General features: G+C 33.0%; 1 protein-coding gene across 1 annotated transcript in view; it reads right to left on the reverse strand.

Moving 5' to 3' along the window:
* Positions 1 to 2,196: 2,196 nt before the first annotated feature.
* The window catches only part of PIP4P2 (phosphatidylinositol-4,5-bisphosphate 4-phosphatase 2), a 43,946-nt gene continuing 24,230 nt past the window's right edge, over positions 2,197 to 21,912 (reverse strand). The window contains exons 5-7 of the mRNA XM_017538067.2: positions 16,810 to 16,862; positions 4,522 to 4,612; positions 2,197 to 3,705 (exon numbers count right to left, since the gene is read on the reverse strand). Coding sequence (XP_017393556.1) covers positions 3,562 to 3,705; positions 4,522 to 4,612; positions 16,810 to 16,862 — 288 coding nt within the window. The 3' untranslated portion in view covers positions 2,197 to 3,561. The remainder of the gene's footprint in view (positions 3,706 to 4,521; positions 4,613 to 16,809; positions 16,863 to 21,912) is intronic.

Raw genomic sequence — 21,912 nt, forward strand, 5'->3', positions numbered from 1 at the left:
GGTTCTTGTGAATATTTAAACGTCATGTATTGTGAGGTTAGTACTCTACTTGGCACGTCATTATTAGGTTCCTTTTTTTCTTCTAAAATAACATTTATGTACTCACAAATGACTTTTTCAAGAACACCTGGTCATGGTGCCATTTTTTTTCTCTTCTAAGAAGAACTAAGGCAATTTTTACTACTTTGAACAGCCAGGGACAAACACATCCTTCCTTGTCTGATTTGTGGCTATGATGTGTTCTTTCAAATAATCTCTTCCCAGTTATTTTCTGTATTCCCTAGGCACTGGAAGACATGCTCTACTTAAAAAAAAAACAACAGCAAAAAACAAAAAACAGTATAAAATCTCATAAATTTGAATTTAATAAATTAAAAATTTTTGGTAGCTCATATAGGACTAAGCTTAAATATATGTTGACTTTAAAGCTTAAGTTTTATCAATGAAATGCATTTGTTTGGGTTTTAATAAACTTATTTTAAAACTCTTCAAGAAACAATATGAAAATTAACAAATATTGACGTAATCATCATAAACTACTCTTATCTATTCATCAAGAGTAAAACTTACTTTCCAGCAATCAATCTAGTTCATAAGTAAATAAAATAAAAATCGTTTCTCTCTCATCACCCAGAGATAACCACTCTTAACATTTTTGCTTTATTTTCCTTACTTTTTAAAATATATACACATAAAATACATTTTCTAAAATGTGGATCATATTCTATGTATCACACAATTTGCAAGCCATTTCCAATTCAATGGATGAAATTTTTCATCATATTCTTGATTGCCTGCTATTTCACTGTGTAAGTGTGCCATAATTTGGTTCACCAATTCCATGTTATTGGATTGTTGGACTGTTTTTTTCTTTTTACTTTCTATTGTAAACAGAAAATTGATAATGCCTTTAGGACAAATTCTTAGAGAATTACTAGGTCAAAGAATATGTGGGCTGTGTGTGTGTGTGTGTGTGTGTGTGTGTGAGTGAGTGTGTGTGTTTCCCATATCCTCAGCATTACAGGGGTATTATTGCACTTTCTCTTTCTTTGTTAATATAGTAAGTGAAAAATAGTATCTCTTTGTTTTAACTTACATTCTTCAAATATTAGAAAACTGGGAACTGGGTGTGGTGGCTCACACTTGTAATCCCAGCACTTTAGGGGGCCAAGGTGGGCATGTCACCTGAGCCCAAGACTTCCAGACCAGCCTGGGCAACATACTGAAACCTTATCTCTACAAAACATACAAAAAATTATCCTAGCATGGTGATGCACACTGTGATCCCAGCTACTTTGAAGGCTGAGGTGGGAGGATGGCTTGAGCCAGGGAAGTTGAAGCTGCAGTGAGCTGAGATCGCACCACTGCAATCCAGCCTGGGTGGCAGAGTGAGATCCTGTCTTAAAAAAAAAAAAAAAAATTGAAAAACAGTTTATGACCTATTGTAGTTCTTTTGTGAATTGCATTTTTATACTTTTAGTCCCTTCTGATATTACAGTCTTTCTACTATTTCGAAAATAGCTTCACCAGTTTGTCTTTTGGCTTAGCTTATGGGTTTTTTTAAATACAGAAATTTTGGGGAGATTTTTGTTGTTTGGTTATATCAATCCTTTTCTATATAATTTCTTCTTTTAGGTTCTACTTGGAACGTTTTTCTTAACCCAAGATTATATAAATATTTACCTATACATTCTGGTACAAAATATAAAGTACATATTCAACTGTATATAAGAATTTAAAATAACAATTCATTCAACCATTTATTCATTCATGCATATTCACTCATGTATATTGAGCACATATACACCAGGAACTGTTCTAAGTGGGGATAAGGCTAGGAACAAGACTACCAGGGTTCCTGCTCTCATAAACTTATTTTTCCAGAAGGAATATGATGTAGCATGTAATTTAATGTGAGCTTTCCGATCAATCGGGGAAAGAATGGATTATTCAATATGCAATGCTGTTACAACTAGTTAACCATAGGAAAAGAAATAAAATTATTTTGTACCTAACATCAAATACATTAAAATTGGATTTAAAAACTGTATTTTAAAAATAAAGCCATGAAAATAGTACAAAAACATAAATGAATATTATTTAAAAAATTACGTATATTTCTAAACATGGAAATTTTACAGCAAGATTTCAAGACAACTTCAGAAATGACATTATTTTTAATGGAATAAAACAAGGTAATTTTTGAACAATAATCTTTATTAGTGTATTTTTAAAGGTACATATAATCCTGAGCTAACACATTTATACATTTGTCATTTACTCTTGGAAGTGTACATGTATTTTCCTCCAAATTCTGTGATGAGTACGTTTTTATACTAATCGTAACATAAATAGTTTAAAATGTTAGTCTTATCTCTGGAATCACCAATTAGTTTACTCAGACGATCTCACTGTCTAATTTGACTACATTTAAAGACTGTAGAACATTTGTAATTAAGCAATTTATTTTTCAAAACTGCAAAGATGGGCAGTGCAAGAGCTGATTCCATAAATTTCAATGAATTCTTAGAAAACTACGTTGTTTTTCATCTCTGATCTAGTTTCTTGAATAATTTGGGTAATTATCTGATCAGTTACCTTTGAGAAGAATAGTAAAATTACTTCCAATTTCAATTATTTTAGCTATTGTAAAATGTCATAAGCTTCTTCAAATGTAAGTACAGTAGTACATAATTACCTCAATAAGAAAAATGTACCATGATTTAAGGAAAAGGGGCACAACCCAATGTAAATATATCTTTGATTAAATAGTTAAGTATTATAAAACATGTAATGATAAACATTAAATTCCATAAATCCAGACCAGATCTTTTCTAACTGGTAAATAAAAAGACAAAAATGAAAGACAAAAGTCCTGTGATCTTTGAGAAAAGACATTTATCCAACATCTCCAACTGTGGACAAATAAATATTCATTCTTGTATTTTAAATTACTACCAAAATATTGTATCTTTCTACAAACAACAAAAACAAGCATACAGTATCTAGAAATGTTTTTTTCTCTGTCAAGAATGTCAAGTCTTTGAAGGTACACTAAATTTTTTTTCCTGAATAAGGTCACTATAATCTTAGGTTAAAGTTACAGTAAGCAGTTCAAGCAAAATGCATATTGCTTAGGTATTAAGCAAGCAATTTTGATACTGTTTAATTAAAATGTAAGTATAAATGTGAAACTATTGTAGAAATATTTATAAACACTTAGGAATATTCACATATCAGCAAGTAATGAAATAACTGATTTTAAAATAATGAAAGGGTGTGAGTAAATGTAATGTTTGGTAACAGATCCAAAAATATCTATAAGAGATGTAAAAGAACATGAAAAAGCTTTATTATTACAATTATGAAAACCTAGCAGCAAAACAATTTGCATATAATGTAGTGCAATGAGCATTTGTTCATAAAAGACTCCCAAAGTCTTGAAACTATTATGTATAAACCAGAATGGAATCCATTAGGATAAATAATTTAAAGATGCCCAGAGTAGCTTACCAAGAACTGCTAGACACTCTCACCTGCATCACTGAAAAATAAACAAGTTTATGCAAAACTGTGTTCTGGATAACTGACTCTTATGGCTCCCCAGTAACAAGCTCGGATAAGGCAGATCAACCCTAGGAGATAAGCAATTGCCCAAGAAACATAGGTTGCTCGAAATCGCCTTGCAAAATCTTGGGTGCCAACCTAAAGTAAAAAGCAATATAAAAACAAAAGATTAGAGACTTTAAGAAAATATCTTCTTAGAGCACTTGTATCAGCTTACATGTGATTTTTATGAAACAAACCCCCAGACTGAATACACAAAGTCCTTATAAGAGTAGGTGTATCTGTTGACAAAACTGATAGACCATACTGCTACTTATATTAACTATAAATGGTATAAACAAGAAAGCACACTAAGATATGTTATCTCTAAAAGGAATTTAATTTATGTAACTATCATGAGACACAGTAGGACATTGCTAATAATAAGGGACTAGCTGTACTGATGAACAAAGGAGAATGGAAATGGCCGCAAAAGAGATTATCTTCCTCTTCTGGTATAATACCCATGCTAACTGCTTAGCTCCAGGCTCCTCTAAAAATAAGCCATCTTCATATTGGTGATAAATCTCTGCTTGATTTGGATAAAGAGAAGAGTGGTTTTGCAGATCTCCGCAGCTGAAGGAATGTTGCTTTGAATATACGATACCCCATAGCTATGCAAAATTAGTTCTGGCAAAAAAAAAAAAAAAAAGGGCTGTTGCTAAATAGATGATAAAGTCTCCAACAGTAAGGACTCTTGGAGGGATCCAAAGCCACCATTTCACCTGGATGGACGTTCCATTAAAAAGAGGTCCATGGATTGGGTTTCTGATTGCTCATAGTCATTCAGAAGCTTCTAGGCCTGGCATGCCAAGGATGCAGCCTCTTCAGGGATCCCTGAAGGTTGTCCCAGGCCTCAGACTGACTATTGATAAAGGTGAGAGGACAGAATTCTAACACCAAAGTAATACTCACAGTTAATCCTACTCCAATTAAAATACATATTATTCCAATTGTAATATATGCACAGCAGCGTCTTCGTGGAAGCGCACTACCCACTGAGGAGCTGCAAATTCATGAGAGCACAAGAGAACATTTACGTAAAAATTCACCATTTCATTTGTGTAAGTTCTTATCTATGGCTTTCGTAATATTACTTTATATATTTTTTATTAATTGCCTCAACTTTATAGACAAGAATGTGCATTAAACACATCATTTTTAATGGATGACAAAATTGTTCATGGTGAATTTGTGATATTATTGTGGCTTTAAACAAAGTTCAAGCCTTGGTTATTGATAATATCAACAGATATCCACCATAGTACCTAATAATCTCCTAAGATAAAAATTTATTTCCAAGGAATCTACTTCAGAATGGAAAAAGAGCTATCTTACGAATAGCATTTGATTTTTTTTAGCAGTTAAAACAGTATGTGTTTAAGGTTAAAAATTTAGAAAGTAGAATGAAAGAAAAGAATAAAGAATAAAAAGGAAAAGAAAAATTTTCCTATATTCCCAATATATAAAATAGTCATTCAATATTTTGCATACTTTCCTCTAGTCAATTTTGTACTTTACTAATATATAGCATGAACTTTTCCCTCTAATATTCTCAAACTAAAATTCTGATGGATGAATATAACATAATTAACAAATTTTCTACCATTGTACATTAAAGTATGTTGTTTATTATACATAATGCCAACAAAGCACCATTTAAAACCACTGTGCTTATTTTTAATCATTCTTAATATTTTTAAATTTAGAATTAGGATTACAAATTAAAGGGATTTAACTTTTTGAAGTCTGTTTAATACATACTGCCAAAAACTTCCATTTGCTACTCAAATGAAATTCTAAATCTAATGGTATTATCCCTCTCAATTTCTAATTGTGGTAATTTTCAAAATGATATAAGTTATAGCAGAGATCAGTAGCCAAATTAGCACTTTCTTCTCTGTCTTAACATACATATATTTATTACTATATACCATATGCAAGGTATCGTGTTAGTGAGTGACACATAAGTATCTGGTTTGCCTTTGTATGGCCAGTGTCAAGATTATACCTAACACATAATAACCTTTCAAAGAATGTCTGATGAATAAATAAAATACAGAAACGCATCACTTAGTAGACACGATTTAGAAACATACTGTTCGAAATAGGTTAATTTTGCATACAAAATTATTTCCTTTAATTTCCGAAATTTGTTGCAAATATGCATCATAAATTTTCCTGGATACTTGAGCCCAAACACAAACATTTGGATGACCTGGATGACTTGGGAACCACCATTAATTATTGTATTGTACAGCTTGCTATCTAGAGTTACTATGGCATGTAGACTCATTGCCTTTCTGTAATATTTAGCCTCAGCCTATTTTTGGTTCTAACTTCTATGCATCCACTAGTGGGTTTTCCTGCCTTATGCCTCACAGCTGGTGGTTGTTTCTCATCACTGCCTGTGTATCTGCCTTTGGCAGTTTGTAATATACCATTCATTAGAAGCCAACTAAGCTTATTAGAATTATGTATTGAACAAGCCAAAAGTTTCTAAGTGACTATTAGAGCAGCTTTTCTGTGAGCCAAGAGAATACAGTTTAGTACATTAATTTCAGTGCCTAAATTCTGCTTAGAAAACCCATGCTCTTTTCCCTCACTCAAATTGTCACTACATCTGAGAAATCTTCTCAGAAAAAAAAATAATAACCTACTCCTACTCCACAACTCAAGTGCCATCTCCTTACAGGATAAGGCAATTATCAACAAGTACTTATTGGATCAATCGTAAACTCTCTTACACATTTAATACGTATGTGGTATCTACATGCAATATATATTACTGGTACAAAAACAGACACTCAGACCAATTGAACAGAATAGAGAACTCAGATATAAGGCCACACAAAACTATCTGATCTTCAACAAACCTGATAAAAACAAGCAATGGGGAAAGGATTCTCTATTCAATAAATGGTGCTGGGATAACTGGCTAGCCATATACAGAAGATTGAAACTGGACTCCTTCCTTATACCAAATATAAAAATTAACTCAAGATGGATTAAAGACTTAAATGTAATCTATAAAACTACAATGACCCTGGAAGAAAACCTAGGCAATACCATTCTGGACATAGGAACAGGCAAAAGATTTCATGATGATGACACCAAAAGAAACTCCAACAAAAGCAAAAATTGACAAATGATATCTAATTAAACTAAAGAGCTTTTGCACACCAAAGGAAACTATCAACAGTGTGAATAGACAACCTACAGAATGGGAGAAAAGTTTTACAAACTATGCACCTGACAAAGGTCTAATATCCAGCATCTATGAGGAACTTAAATTTACAGGAAAAAAAAAAAAAAAAACCTTAAAAAGTGGGCAAAGGACATGAAAAGACACTTTTCAAAAGAAGATATACATGCAGCCAACAATTCAACAATTCTTTTGTTTTGTTTTGTTTTTGAGATGGGGACTTGCTTTGTCGCCCAGTCTAGAGTGCAATGGTGCAATCTCGGCTGACGGCAACCTCTACTTCCTGGATTCAAGAGATTCTTCTTCCCCTGTCTCCCCAGTAACTGGGACTACATGTGTGTGCCACCACACCCGGCTAAGTTTTGTATTTTCAGTAGAGATGGGGTTTCACCATGTTGGCCAGGCTGGTCTCAAACTTCTGACCTCGTGATCTGCCTGCTTAGGCCTCCCAAAGTGCTGGGATTACAGGTGTGAGCCATGGTGCCCTGCCGTGGCCAACAATTCTATGAAAAAAGCTCAACATCACTGATCATTAGAGAAATGCAAATAAAAACCACAATGAGATACCATCTCACACCAGTCAGAATTAATATTATTAAAAAGTCAAAAAATAACAGATGCTGGCAAGGTTGTGGAGAAACGGGAACATAACATTTAGAAACCCAGAATACAGAAGTTTAAAAAGAAGTTTATTTCTCTAGCATATAAAACTTGAAGGTAAATGTACAGCCTACTGTTAGTCAGCTTTATTTCCTGATTAATTGGTATTGCCAAACTCTACACAGGTAACAACGTTCCTGCCACAGTTGCCTTTTCCACTTAATTCAATGAGGGGAGAAAAAACCAAGATAAGCAATTTTTATCTTTAAGGAGAGTATCAGAAAACTGTACTCATCACTTTTGTTCACATTCCATTGGTCCTAACTTAGACACGGCCACATTATCTGCAAGACAGGCTAGGAAATGCAGTCTCTAGATGGGTGACTAGTCAAATTCAGAGTTCTACTAGTAAAAGGAAGAAGAAAACAGCAGTTTCTGTTATTTTAATTAATATTAATATCATTATTTTAATGTTGGTTAGTGTTTGCCTTGTATGTCTTTTCCTTTGGTTAATGTTTCATGCTTATATCTTTTTCTATCCTTATACTTTTGTACTCTGTTCTAATATTTCATGTATTCTCTCTTCAAATTGTATATAGGGGTTCTTACATCTAGTCTTTTCCTTTCTGTTAAGTTTTTTTTTTGAGAAGGAGTCTGGCTCTGTCACCCAGGCTGGAGTGCATTGGTGGCACGATCTTGGCTCACTTCAACCTCCACCTCCTGGGTTCAAAAGATTCTTCTGCCTCAGTCTCCTGAGCAGCTGGGACTACAGGTGCACTGCCACCATACCTGGCTAATTTTTGTGTTTTTAGCAGAGATAGATAGGGTTTCACCACATTGGCCAGGCTGGTCTCAAACTCCTGACCTTATGATCCACCCACCTCAGCCTCCCTAAGTGCAGGGATTACAGGCGTGAGCCACTGAGCCCAGCCTCTGTTAAGTTTTACTAGCAATATTAGTCTAATGATATGCTTGGACTATTTCTGACATCGTATTTTGGCTTTCTACTATTCCTGTGTTTTCTGCTTTTCTACCTTTATTTCCAGACTCTTTCATATTGACTGTTACTCTTTTATTTCATTTTCCTATTATTATTCTAACGTGTTACAATTTATTTCATTCACTTGGCAGAGGTACTTAAAATTTTAACATATATATCTTTTAAAAACTAAAGTCATTTAGTAAATCCACCTTCCTGATAAACACAAGGATTTTAGAAAATTTTAACTCCAAACATTCAACTCCCATCTTAATGCTATTGTTTTCCAGTATTTCAGTTTTGTATTTTTGTTTCTCGAAATTTATTAGCATTAATATAATTGATATTGTTGTTTTTGATATTTAATACAGTCAGTGTTTCTGGTGAATTGTTACAATTTATTGTTTTACCATTTCTTTCTGCATTGCAGAAATTTCTTCTGGAATATTTGTTCATACTTCTTAGTTCATCATTTAGCAGTTTTTTTTAGTAAGAGTGCCAGGATGGTAGATACACTGGGTTTTGTTTGCTTGTTTTTAGATTTATTGGTTTTGCATTTGAAAATATCCTTATTTTACCTTCATTATTCTTTGGTGGTTTAGATAGGTGTATAATACCAGTTTGACAGTTAATTTTTCTTAGTGTTTTTGATATATCTTAAAACTTGTTTTCTGGCTTCTATTTTTGCTGTTGAGACATTTGCTGACAGAACAGTTGTCTTTTTCATATTGAAAATATGCCTTTTGTCTCTCTGCTTTTAATTACCTACTATTTCTCTTAGGTTTTTTTTTTTTTTTTTTTTTTACAATTTCACTGTAACACATTTATTTATCCTGCTTGGCTTTCACCTTTCTTTTTGAATCTAAAAATTCATATCTTTCATAGATCTGAAAATTCTTTGAGATTATCTCCTAAAATGCCCTATCCCATTCTTTATTTGTTCCTTCTAGATCAGATATGTATTAGGCATCTTAATAATATATTTTCTCTTAATCTTACATTCATCTTTGTCTCTCTATGCTGGATTCTTGATAATTCACTTACCTCTATCTTCCAATTTATAACTTTAGTCTTCTCCTTCATCTGATCTGTTCTTTATCCTTTACAGGCATTTTAATTTCTGTATTAATTTCTAGAATTGCTATTGTTTATTTCTATATCTGTCTAGTTGTTTTTTTTCAATTTACTACTTGAGACAATTATAGATTCACAAGCAGTTGTAATAAATAACACACAGAAATATCACGTGCCCTTTGCCCAATTTCCCCCATAGTAAATCTTGCAAATTATAATACAGTATTATAAACAGGATATTAACATTCATATAATCCCCCAGTATTCAGATTTCTCAGTTATATGAGTATGGATTTGTCTTTAATTTTATGCAGTTTGTCACATGTTTAGGTTCATGGATCTATTACCCTAGTCAAAATAGAGAACAGTCTATCACTGTTTAAGGATCCTTTTATAACTACACCCTCCTTTCTGCCCACCCCACACCTTCTGCCTGCCACACCATCATTAATCTGTTCTCTATTTCTGCAATTTTGTCATTTGAAAAATGTTACATAAATGAAATCTTGCTGCAGGTAGCCTTGTATGGCTAGGTTTTTTTTTTTTTTTTTTTTNTTTTTTTTTTCTCAGCATAAATTCAGTTAATCCAAGCTGTTGCATGTGTCACATTTGCAATAATCATGTATATGTTTTTGTGAGTTACCTGGTAATTTTTAAATAGTCTTATTTGTTTTCTCTTATTTTTATTTTTAAAACATCTTAGGCATAGTTTTAACATACTCTATATCTAGTAATTATAAATCTGAAGTTTTTAGGAGTCTAATTATGCTGTTTGTTATCAATGTTGATTATGTTTCTGGAATCTTGTTTCCTCCTGTGACTAGTAGCTTTTTTTGAAAACTTATTTTGGCAGCTATTAATACAAAAAAATCTTTGCATGGATAGTTTAGGGATGCTTTACTCCACACAGAACTTTTATTTGCTTTTCTCAGGCTTCTTGGAGTGATACCAACCTTAAACTTTTAAGTTAGCTTCTAGAACTAGGTTTTCCTATATCTGATTTTAAGTGATATAAAATATAAACCTAAATTCACTGTTATTATAAATTTTTTTCTTTGCAATCTTCCTTTTCTGGTAAATTTCTTTTTCCTGACCCACTGTTTTCTAAGGGAAGTGCACTTTAAGTACTTTATTGAGAGGGGGTAGTATTCCAACCCCTCTACCTTGTGTGAGGCCAAGGCCTTTTCTCACATTCTTTACTGAACGCTGAAACCCAGGCTCTAAATCCCTAGTATTGGCAAATACCTTCAGGATAGTCCTGGTTGTCATTTCATCTTCATTTTTGGGCCCTGAGAATTTTTTTTTTAACTGTCACATGAGCTGAGACATTTAACTGTCACATTTTTTAAATGTCACATGCATTTAAAAGAATGGTTTTTAGTTAATTGGTTTTTCATATTACTGGATGTGAAAGTCAAGGGCATATGCAAAAATGTGGACAGTGAATTTCCAAGATGAAAAGACCATTCAATGCTCCCAAAAATCTAACTATTCACTCTTTAGATTATTAACCTTTCCCTTCATAAAAACACCTTATGAAACACTAGGCTTATAAAGGATACCTGGAAAATACTAGTGTAGCTAGTGCTATAGGAATTTACAAGGGAAAAATGTGCCGAACAATGTTCTTTACATTACAATTTCAGACAAGGCAGCCAGGAAAGGCTTTATTACATGAGACTTAAGGGTAGAGTAAAATGTGAATAGATGTGGGAATAAGTCATTTCAGCTGATTATATTAGAATTGTTCAGGTGTGAAAAAAGAAAATTTGTTCAAGGAACAAGCAGCAGAACAGCCTTTCTGCCACAGAAGGTTTCTACAGATGAACAGTAGAAGCAAGGGAAGTTTCAGCTAATATTTGAGGTTAAATAGGTGTTTTTCAGTTAGACAAGGGTGAGGAAAGGAGTAGCCAGCACATTCTAGGCCTCTCAGAATAAGACTCAGGAACAGAAGAAAGGAACTGCATAATATGTTTATGAAAGTAGAAGTAGAATTTATTGGGGCAAGGAAATAAATAGGTTGTGTGTATAGAGGTAGAATAAAACAAAGATATCGTAGAAAGGTTAGGCAAAGACTTAAAGTTAAGTTTGGAGTTTGATTTTGCATTTTATCCAATGGGATGATAGTAAACCATATGGTATATTGATGCCAATAAGTAAAAGAAGTCCTCAGAATAATTTATATGCAACTAAATATACAAACCTAAAATAACAATGGGAATTATACCTCTTCAGATTGTGCAGGCTACAACTTACACAACTGTATGCCACAGCTATGAATTTGGGAGCCACTAAAAGATTTGATGCCAGAGAATCTAAAATGATGTATGCATTTAGGAACTACTACTCTAGTAAAGGAACAGATAATTGCAGGATTGGAGGTCATGAGATAAGTTAGAAAACCAATGCAATAATTGTCTTGGTGAGAGATACTGAATGCATGAACTAAAATAGAAATCATGAGAATAAGAGGATAGAATTAAAATGTCAAGGGATAGAATTGATAGGATATTACCATTTAAATACAGAGAATGATGAAAAATATACTCATATTTCTAGATTGGTCAATTGGACAGACAAGATAACATTCATTAATATAATATATTTTTCTAGAAATAATGTAGGGGGTGAAAAAGGAAAACAAAATATATTTATTAACACACATGGGAGATTAGTTTGCAGAGTAAGGTGGAAATGTTGGATCAGGTTGTGTTTGAAATGACCATGAGATACCAAGTTAACTCTAGGCTAGATAGTGAATAGAGATAGTATATTTACATCTGAAGCTACAAAGAAATATCTGGAGTCATTTAATGGCATCTAAATGACATAGGAACATAAGAGAAAACCCAGATACAGTATGGTCAAGTTCCATCTTTGGAAAATAGCAAAATTTAACAACTTGGAAGAGAAAATAAAGCCAACAAAGGAGAGTTGTGAGAAGTGGGAGAAACCCAGGAGAAAGCAGTGTCTGGAAACCAAGAAAACAAACTGTAAGGAAAAGAAATCACTGTATAAGTCAGGGTTCTCCAGAAAGACAGAACCAATAGGAGATAGTTGACAGATAAATAGGTATATAAATAGACAGAGAGACAGACGGATAGATAGATAGATAGATAGATAGATAGATACATTAGATAGTAAGAGGCAATTTATTAAGGAAATTGGCTAGTGCGATTAACAAGGGTGAGAAGTCTTGCAACAGGGCATCTGTAAGCTGAAGGCCCTGGAATGCTGGTAGTGTGGTTCAGTCCAAGTCCAAAAGCCTCATCATCAGGGAAGCCAACTGTGTAATTCTTAGTCTGAGGATGAAGGCCTGAGAAGCTGAGGGACTACTGATCTAAGTCCTAGAGTCCAAAGGCCAGAGATCCTGGAGTTCTGATGTTCAAGGGCAGGAAAAGACTGTCCAAGTTCCAGAAGAGTGAACTTGGACAGTGCCTTTTTTTTTCTCTTGGGCCCCCAGTCAATTGGATGGTGCCTACTCACATTGAGGGCAGATCTTCTCCACTCAGTCCACACACCTGTCTCCTCTAGGAACACCCTCAGAGACATATCCAGAAGTAATGCTTTACCATTTCTTTGTATATTCCTTAGTCCAGTCAAGTTGACACCTAAAATTAATCAGCACACCCAGGATGATCAATAGAACGAAATTCTACAAAGAAAACAAGCAAGATGAGAACCAAAATATTGGAATTTATGATTAGGATGTGTATTTCATTACAGCAAATTCAGTGGCCTACAGGGGACTGATGACTAATTGTCCAGAAAGAATAGGGTGCCATAATTATATGAAGGCATAAGCCTTGGAAAGAAGAGACCTGAATCCCTCAAGAAGAGAAAATGAAGTGAGCATGGATAAAGACAGGTTTACAAGTATGAACTACAAAAATGATATAATTCACAGATAGCTTCAGTTATTTTAGAGAGACAGGAGGCAATTCATTGGATGAGACTTGGAGAGCTGAGGTACTGAGGTGGGGATTTAGAAGGAATAGTAAATATCTGGAGATAGCTGTTTTGGGAAATGGGGAGAGAATCAAGGACACTTTGGAATATAGAGCAATTTAGATAAAGTATAAAGCTACATGTTTGTAAAGAGCTGATCAACACAGAATTTTTTCAACTCTCAGTTATCTTGGTAAGAAAGGGAGAAGCCATGGCTATATTGATCCAAGATTGCTGATTTGAAAAGCAGATAGATGGAATGATGATTAACCAATCTAGCAAACCAAGGATTCCCTATCTAATACATTCAAAATGAATTTATCATCTTCTGCCAGACACATTTCTTCTAAATCCTGCATTTCCTGTCTCAGTGAATGGCTCTACAGCCTCTCAGTAATAGAGTCATTCTTGACCCCAATATCTCTCTCTCATCACTTTACATTGAGTCCTATCTATTACATTTTTTTTTTTTTTACTAATACATCTATACTCTGACTTCTTTGTACCTTTGCACAGGTAGCTCCTTCTATGGTGTATTATCCCACCCTCTTTTTCACATAATTCTTACTCATCCTTTATAACCTAGTTCATATATCACTCCCTCCTGAAAACCTTCACTCATAATCTCTTTCCCTCTAATCTGGATTAGGGACTCTTCAAAGCAGAGCATTTTGGTCATACCTCTTTCAAAGCACTTAAAATTTTATAGTTATTAATTATTCTCCCCACTCTGCCCACAAGACTAAATTCTTTTAAGGCAAGATTATGTCTTTTATTTCAAGCAACCAGTACTTAGCACAGAATTGTTTGTTGAATTAATGAATAATTATAAAATGTAGCACTAAATGGCAAAATAAAAGGTTAATAACACTTAAGAGTAACTCCACTATTGTTTAAAATGGCAGGAAGTGATTCAAAAAGGAGTACATCAGTGATGTAAAAGAAATGATATTCAGTGACAATTGTCATGATTAAATCAATGTCTCTACTAGTCATAGGTCCACTATAACATTTGCACAGAAACATAGCCCAAACTGTATTTCAGAATGCTACAAGTACACCTTCATTCTGGCAGTGGCCACAAGCCACCCAATTAAAAGAATGACATCACCTTTAGCTATCATAGTACCAGCTACCATATGAGTAAGAAACAGCAAGATGAGAAAATGCCCCTTGGTCTTTGGAGCAGTCCCACACATTTTGTGAGGTAAGCACATAACACACTTGTTTCATAGTAATAAATTTAGCAACTTCTGTAACTTAAAACTAATGTTAGTATATTCATGTTTAAAGAAATAAAACTGTTTCAGAATCTTAGTCCAAAAGATCACCCATCATTTTGTTATGAAGGAAAACATTCAAAATGCAAAGAAATCCAGATGCCAGCTAGGAGAGTTCACATGATAACAGTACTGGCACTCAAATAAGTAATGAATGCTCCAAGTCCTCCCATGTTTAGCATGTGACTCCAATTCTACCAACCTTCCTCTTAGAATAATGTTGAAGCCTATGTATTCCATGTGAATGTCTATGTAAGTTTTTCCCTAAGTAGTTGATACAGATTCTTCTTCATATTAATACACTGTCTTGTGATATTTTAACAAATCACAGAGTAGTCAGACATTCAATACTTCTTTATTAGTAGTAAAAATATTGCCATTGTAGGAAAATAATTAACCAACCAATTCCCTTGAGCAAAATCCTTAACCTCTCTTAACAGTTTCTGATTTGTAAAATTACAATAATAATCCCTGTATTATATGACTGCTGTAAAGATTATAGCTAGTGTATATGTATATATAAACCAACTATCACTCTGATTAGCACACAGTCTGTTAATCACAAGAGGTCTCTGCTGGGCCAGGCTCGGTAGCTCATGCCTGTAATCCCAGCACTTTGGGAGGCCAAGGCAGGTAGATCACCTGAGGTCAGGAGTTCGAGATCAGCCTGGCCAACATGGTGAAACCCCACCTATCTTTTGAGAATTGTCTGTAAAGAAGTTTTTCTTACAGAGCTATATTTAGTTAAAATCAGATCTAGCAGAGATAGAGATATTTTGTTATATATATTCTACTTTTCAATTATTTCCCCACAAACCATTCTTGGGATTTTTCAACTCTCAATGTAGATAAGGTATTTATATCCTACTAAGGATCACACAAATTAAAATATGAATATTATATCAAACCTCTTATTTTCAATAATAAAAATTGAATTGTCTAAGAATTCTAGTTTAACTTACTTTGCTTAATTTATAATTCATATAGATGAGGATAACAATAATTTTTAAATTATAATTTTATTATCAAAATAGATGCTATGCAGAAAAGAGTTAACACAGCAGGCCCAAGACTTCTATCCTTACAAAGCCCTGCTTGCAAGGTTGGCCCTTAGCTGGCAACTAGAAATTTAGATTTGGGGAGAATTCTCATCATTCCCTAACTGGTAAAAGTGGCTTATTATGTATAAATTATTTGTGTAAACAGTATGGTTTATGCTAGACACAAACTCCATTCAAACAGGAATTTGGAATTTTGGTGTGTGCTAGGTAGTAAGTGCCTATGGAACCAGCTCCAGTAGAAATTTTGGGCACTGAGTTTCTAATGAACCTCCTGGTAGACAACATGGTACATTCGTGGTAATAATTCACTGCTGGGGTACTTCACTGGGAGGAGCCCCTTGGAATCTTGTCCTTAGTTTCTTCCAGACTTTGCTCCATGTGCCTTTTCCCCTTGCTGATTCTGCTTTGCATACTTTTGCTGTGATAAATTATATCTGTAAGTACAACTATATATTAATTTCTATGAGTCCCCGTAGAAAATAAAGGAAACTTGGTGTAGTCTTGGGACCCCCAACACAGATGCCATAAAATGTCTTTAATCAAAATATTTTCAATTATTTTCCATTTTATATTGTCATGTTATTTTCATTAGGTACATCATTTAGGAATAGAGAAAAATAGGCTAAATAGTTAAGATAGACAATTATATAAATGTTGCCATCAGTAATAATATTATTAGGCAGGAGATGAAAAAGGCCAGAACAATTTTAATTTTCTCCTAGATTGTAGCCCATTTTATAAATGTAAATTTTATATTATTTGCAATAGATTATAATCTTTTAACCAAGTTACTGATAATCTTAGCAATTTTACTTTTGTATACTAGAAATTGATTTCTCTTTGGAGAATGATACTTAAGCCTAATCATTTTAATTTCATAATGGGATATATTTGTTTTAGGATGTCTTCTTTTTAGTCTTACAAAGCATAAATATATTGGCATGCATTCACTTCACAGCATGTCTTAAAATCAGAATCTACTTAAGTGAAAATTCTGAACTCTTCAAATTTTTCTCAAGTACTTCTCAATAGTATTTCCAATGGTAGGGAACTTACATTTTTTTGCAGTGTGGGCATTTTGCCAGAGTGTTGAACCTCAGTTCCATCCACTGTAAAATAAATAAAGAGAGGAATTGAAAAGAAAAACAACTGAAAACTATCCAATCTGATAAGACATTTCTGTTCCTTAAAATGTCATCAGGGATCACAACAGAAGCAATCACCTTCTCATGGTTACATGAGCTTTTCCCTCCAACACTTCTCTCCCTCTCTTAAAATATAGTTTAGGATCTTCCTCTGAAACAGTTCCCATGACTTTTCCAATGCTTTGACGCAATCTAGGTTTGCTTTACATGAATACTGAATATAATACCGTAATTGGGGTCATCTTGTTCAGTGAGTCTCAGTTCACTAACAGGGAATAAAAACATATTTCATATATCATCAAAGTTATTTTTCCTTTAAGTATTGAAGGCTGGCCTTTCAAATACCTGAATATTTAGATTCATTACTAAAATTAAACTATTTATTTTACACAAGAAAGCCACCAAGTATGTAAACTAAACAAATTAGATATAGGTAGAACTAAAGTCAGGAACTGTTTCTTGTTGTCATTCCTTATACAATATAACAAAAACACACTGTTTAGTACAGTTTTCTTCCCTGTAAATGTAAGTAATAAATGTGCCACCTTCCTCATAGGAGTGTTATTCAGATAGCTGAAATGACTTACTGGTCATAGATAGTTTTTGAAAGAATATGCAATATAAATTTAAAGTAAACCTTTATCCCATGAAATATATTTTGTTGACTTTATAACAATCTTCTTCTATCTTGTTTGCTTTTCTATATACCTCCTTATAAAGGGTATATTTCCTTGATAGATTTGGGGACATTTATTTAAGTACTTTGGCAGTTTGTCATCAAAACAACTTGTTTTTATTAAAATTGTTTCATTTGGGAATCTAGGCCATTAATTTTTCTCTTCAGAAAGCTCAAATTCTAGTTACAGTAGGGTTTCAACTTGTGCATATTCAAATGTTTTCCACACAATAGAAGATAGCTTTTAGAAAATATCTGATGCATATTTTTTCTTTTATGATTAGATATCAGAAAAGAACATATGAATTTAAATTTCATAGACTCCTTTCTCTTCATTTTTATTTCAAATCTCATGAAATTTAGTTAACCTTGTTATGATCTCTCTCAGTCACAACAGGAACATGGAGTCCCAAGATAAATAACAAATAAAAAAGAAAGAAAATTTCACATGAATGTTCACTCTCTTTACAAACTGATTATTTTTTAACAGCTGCAAATGTCAAACCAAGGGCACTTATTTTTCAAACAAGAGCAAATATTTCTTTCCTTACTTATAATGAGAAAGTTACTTATTGTAACAAGTTGATTTATTTTAAAATTGCTCTTAAAGTAAAAATTTTTGAGTTAATGTGCTAAGGCAGATATTAATATAGATTTCTACAGAAATGATACAGAACATTAAGCAGTGGAAAAATATAGAACTATTATGAAGTGCTTTTTTATGTTTCTGTAATAGGCTTAGGATAGTTAGTGAACTTCTAATGTCATTTCAAATGTTATTTATAAATAATAAATTTAAGTTTTTCATAGTTAAAAGAGCAAACTGGTTTGAGAAGGCAATTGTGAAACCTTTGAGTCAAGAGTAAATAAAAATCCAAGACTTAAGGCTAACAGACTGACATAGGAATTCCAGTATTTTAGATGACCCCTAAGGAGACTGTTTAGTCCAATGTTATCATTTTATAGTGTTCTTCATTTTAGCACAAATTATGCATGATAAATCAATAACTAACAAACAGTGGAGACTTTACTCTGCAGTTCATATATTACATTGCTAGCAATCTACCATATCTTTTGTTGTTGTTGTTGTTATCTGCAAGTATTTATTGAAATGGAGCAAACTAAGAAATAAAAGCATCTATTTTTAGAGTAAGGTTCTTAGAATCTATTCAAATGAATACCAATACCTATTCTTCGGAAAATAAGTTGAGTTAGTACTGTTTTCTCATCTAAAATCTGCCTCTGGATTCTTAAAATTTTATTGCCACACCTTAAAGTCTCATTAGACAAAAAAATAAATAAATAAATAAAATCCCTTATTTCTGTCAGAAAAAGTAAAAGCAACTTCTCTAAACTCCAATCATTTTTAGTAAAGATCTTCTAATATCTGACTTATTTCTAACTATTCTGTAACATGTAACGGATAAATTTAGTTTCCCCAAGATATATTTTGCAACTAATCTTAGAAGACTTGGAAAAAAAAAAAAAAACTATATTTCCTAAAACTAATATAGTACCTTACTGAAATATGTAGATAGATAGGTATAGGCAACTGGTAACACTTTGAAATATGTTCAAGTTAAAACTATTGTCCCTTTCTGCTATGGCACCCATTTGTCCTTGTATACAGATGAAAAAAATCTGACCCTGCCTGAAGTTACTAAATTGGCCCACTTCAGGACAAAGTTTGAACGAAGTTGTGTTGGCTTTTATTGAAGACCAACAGCCCTCAGTTAGTGTTGATTGACAAAGTATCTGGATATGCCTTTCATCATCAACAGAGACCATGGGCCCTTCAGAAATGTAATAATAAACTCTGCTGTTCAGTTGTGTTAAGAAATTTCTTTGCATTCATGGAGAACAAGCTGCAGGATTTATAGTCATTTCATTCTTCTGGGAAATTATTTTTAAACAAGGCCCTTCAAATCACTACTTAGGCTAGATGATCTTAAAATGGTTTGGAGGATAAAAAATGTTTGGACATACAACATAAAAACTCCGTCTTAAATATATACAATGGTATATGCTAAAATTGTTAAATAATATCCTATTTTAAATTCTGTTTAATTTTTTTAATTTTAGTGATTCCCAATGAACATGGAACTCTTTACTCACAATCACCTATTATTAACCTACAAAATGAATGTGCCATTGAATACATCTTGGAAAATGCAAATCTCGCTTTTCTAAATTCATCCATAGTCCCAGCTAGGCTGTGAAATGAATAATGTAAATATTGTGAATTCCTAGAAAATTTAACTTTAGCATTATAACATTGATATATTAAAAGATGTTATTATAAACAAAAGGATGCTGTGAGAATATAGAGAACTTAGTCTCTAGCTTGCATATTACTTTAGCAATTTTTTTAATTTGTTTTTTTGAGATGGAGTCTCGCTGTGTTGCCAGGCTGGGATACAGTGGTGCAATCTTGGCTCAATGCAACCTCCATCTCCTGGGTTCAAGCAATTCTTTAGCTGGGACTACAGGTACACACGACCATGCCCAGCTAATTTTTTGTATTTTTAGTAGAGACATGGTTTCACCATGTTGGCGAGGATGGTCTCCCTCTTGACCTTGTGATTTACCTGCCTCAGCCTCACAAAGTGCTGGGATTACAGGTGTGAGGCACCATGCCTGGCCTACTTTAGCATTTTTTTTCTTGGGTTAAAATATCAAAATTAAATTATTTTTAAGTACAAGTTTTCTTTTTTTATATGATAAAAGCCTTGTCACATGCAATAGTTCTTTTATTTTAATCCTTGGGAGAATTCTTTCTCAAGAGAGAGCTCATTATTTCAGGATAAGTATTTCCTATGTGATCTTTTCAATAAAATATCTTGAATGTTTTGTCACAGATCATATTTTCCTCTTTTCTTTGACTCTGGATAACTCAGAGCTAAGATTCAGCCTAATTTTATCAACTGTATTAGACTAAATATTAGCATACTTATATTCTTATGTTTGACTTCAGGTTATTTTTTCTGCCCTACTTATTATTTTTCCTGATTTTTTTCACATTTGATTTTCAAACCTATTGAACTTAATGCATCTTTGTAATTTATCTCAATTGCTTTGAGCCTTGTAAGCGAAGGCTAAAACAAAGTAGGAAATGAGTAAATGAATTAACCTAGTAATTAATAGTTTGAAGGGCAAATAACATGTTATGAAGAAATCATCTCTAAATACTGTATTTTAATCCAAAACATCTTTTCTTGCTAAAGGATTAAAGTTTTAAATCATAATTACTGTGCTAATATGATAATATGATTCACTTGCCTGCACTGAAAGTTAGGTAAGGAAGAGCCAGCTTTAGAAGTTAGTCTCTGGAAGAGCCAACTTTACAAGTTGGTCTCTGGCTTGCACATTACTTTAGTAATTTTCTTTTGGGAGAAAAATAACTAAATGTATAAATTGTTTTTTAAAATAATAAAAACCATGGCACATACATATCTATCTAAACTCTCAATTTAGATCATTGTCTAGAATTCATTGCCAGATGATTCTAGAAATTAAATATAAACCTTTATAACAATTGTCTTTTTGATTGCTCTTTTTTCCTCATTCCCTTTTCTACCTTATTAGTACAGTCAATTTTCTCCCAAATTCTTTATGCTATTCTTGACCATCATCATCACTTTGCTGAAAAATAAAAGCCAAAATTGTAGCCTTGTGCTTTTTCAGGCTTGTCCGTTTGCTGTCCATTTCTCTATTAGGTTAGAAAATTTCATGAAGGCAGAGACTATGCTTCCTGTTCACCACTGTTTCCCAGCACCTAGCTTAGTGCCTGGTATATATTCAATATATATTATTGAATAAATAAAATAATTTTATTTATAATATGGCTACAAGGATTATCCGTGGCAAGTATTTGGAATACAAAACAACAAGAAAGAATTCAAAGTAGCTGTGGAAGGGAGATCTCTGGAAGTAGGTTGAAACAAATCTATATAGAAGATTTTAAAATTGCGTTACTTTCAAAAAATCTGTTCACATATGAAAAAGAAAATAAATATGCTTTATATATTTAATTTAGTTAATTCATATAATATCTATTGGTAACTAGAGTGTGTTAGCTTATATTAAATAAATATGTACTGATTTTTATTTATTTATTTTAGAGACAGGGTTGCCGTCTATCACCCAGGCTGGAATGCAGTGGTATGAGCATAGTTTGCTGCAACCTCCAAACTCCTGACCTCAGATAATCCTCCCACCTCAACCTCTTGAGTAGCTAGGACTATAGGTGCTAATTTTTAAATTTTTTTGTGTGGAGGTGAATTCTCTCTGTGTTTCCCAGGCTAGTCTCAAACTATAGGTGCTAATTTTTTTTTTTTT

This window comes from Cebus imitator, unplaced genomic scaffold (genome assembly GCF_001604975.1).
Source record: "Cebus imitator isolate Cc_AM_T3 unplaced genomic scaffold, Cebus_imitator-1.0 Scaffold109, whole genome shotgun sequence".
Lineage (NCBI taxonomy): Eukaryota > Metazoa > Chordata > Mammalia > Primates > Cebidae > Cebus > Cebus imitator.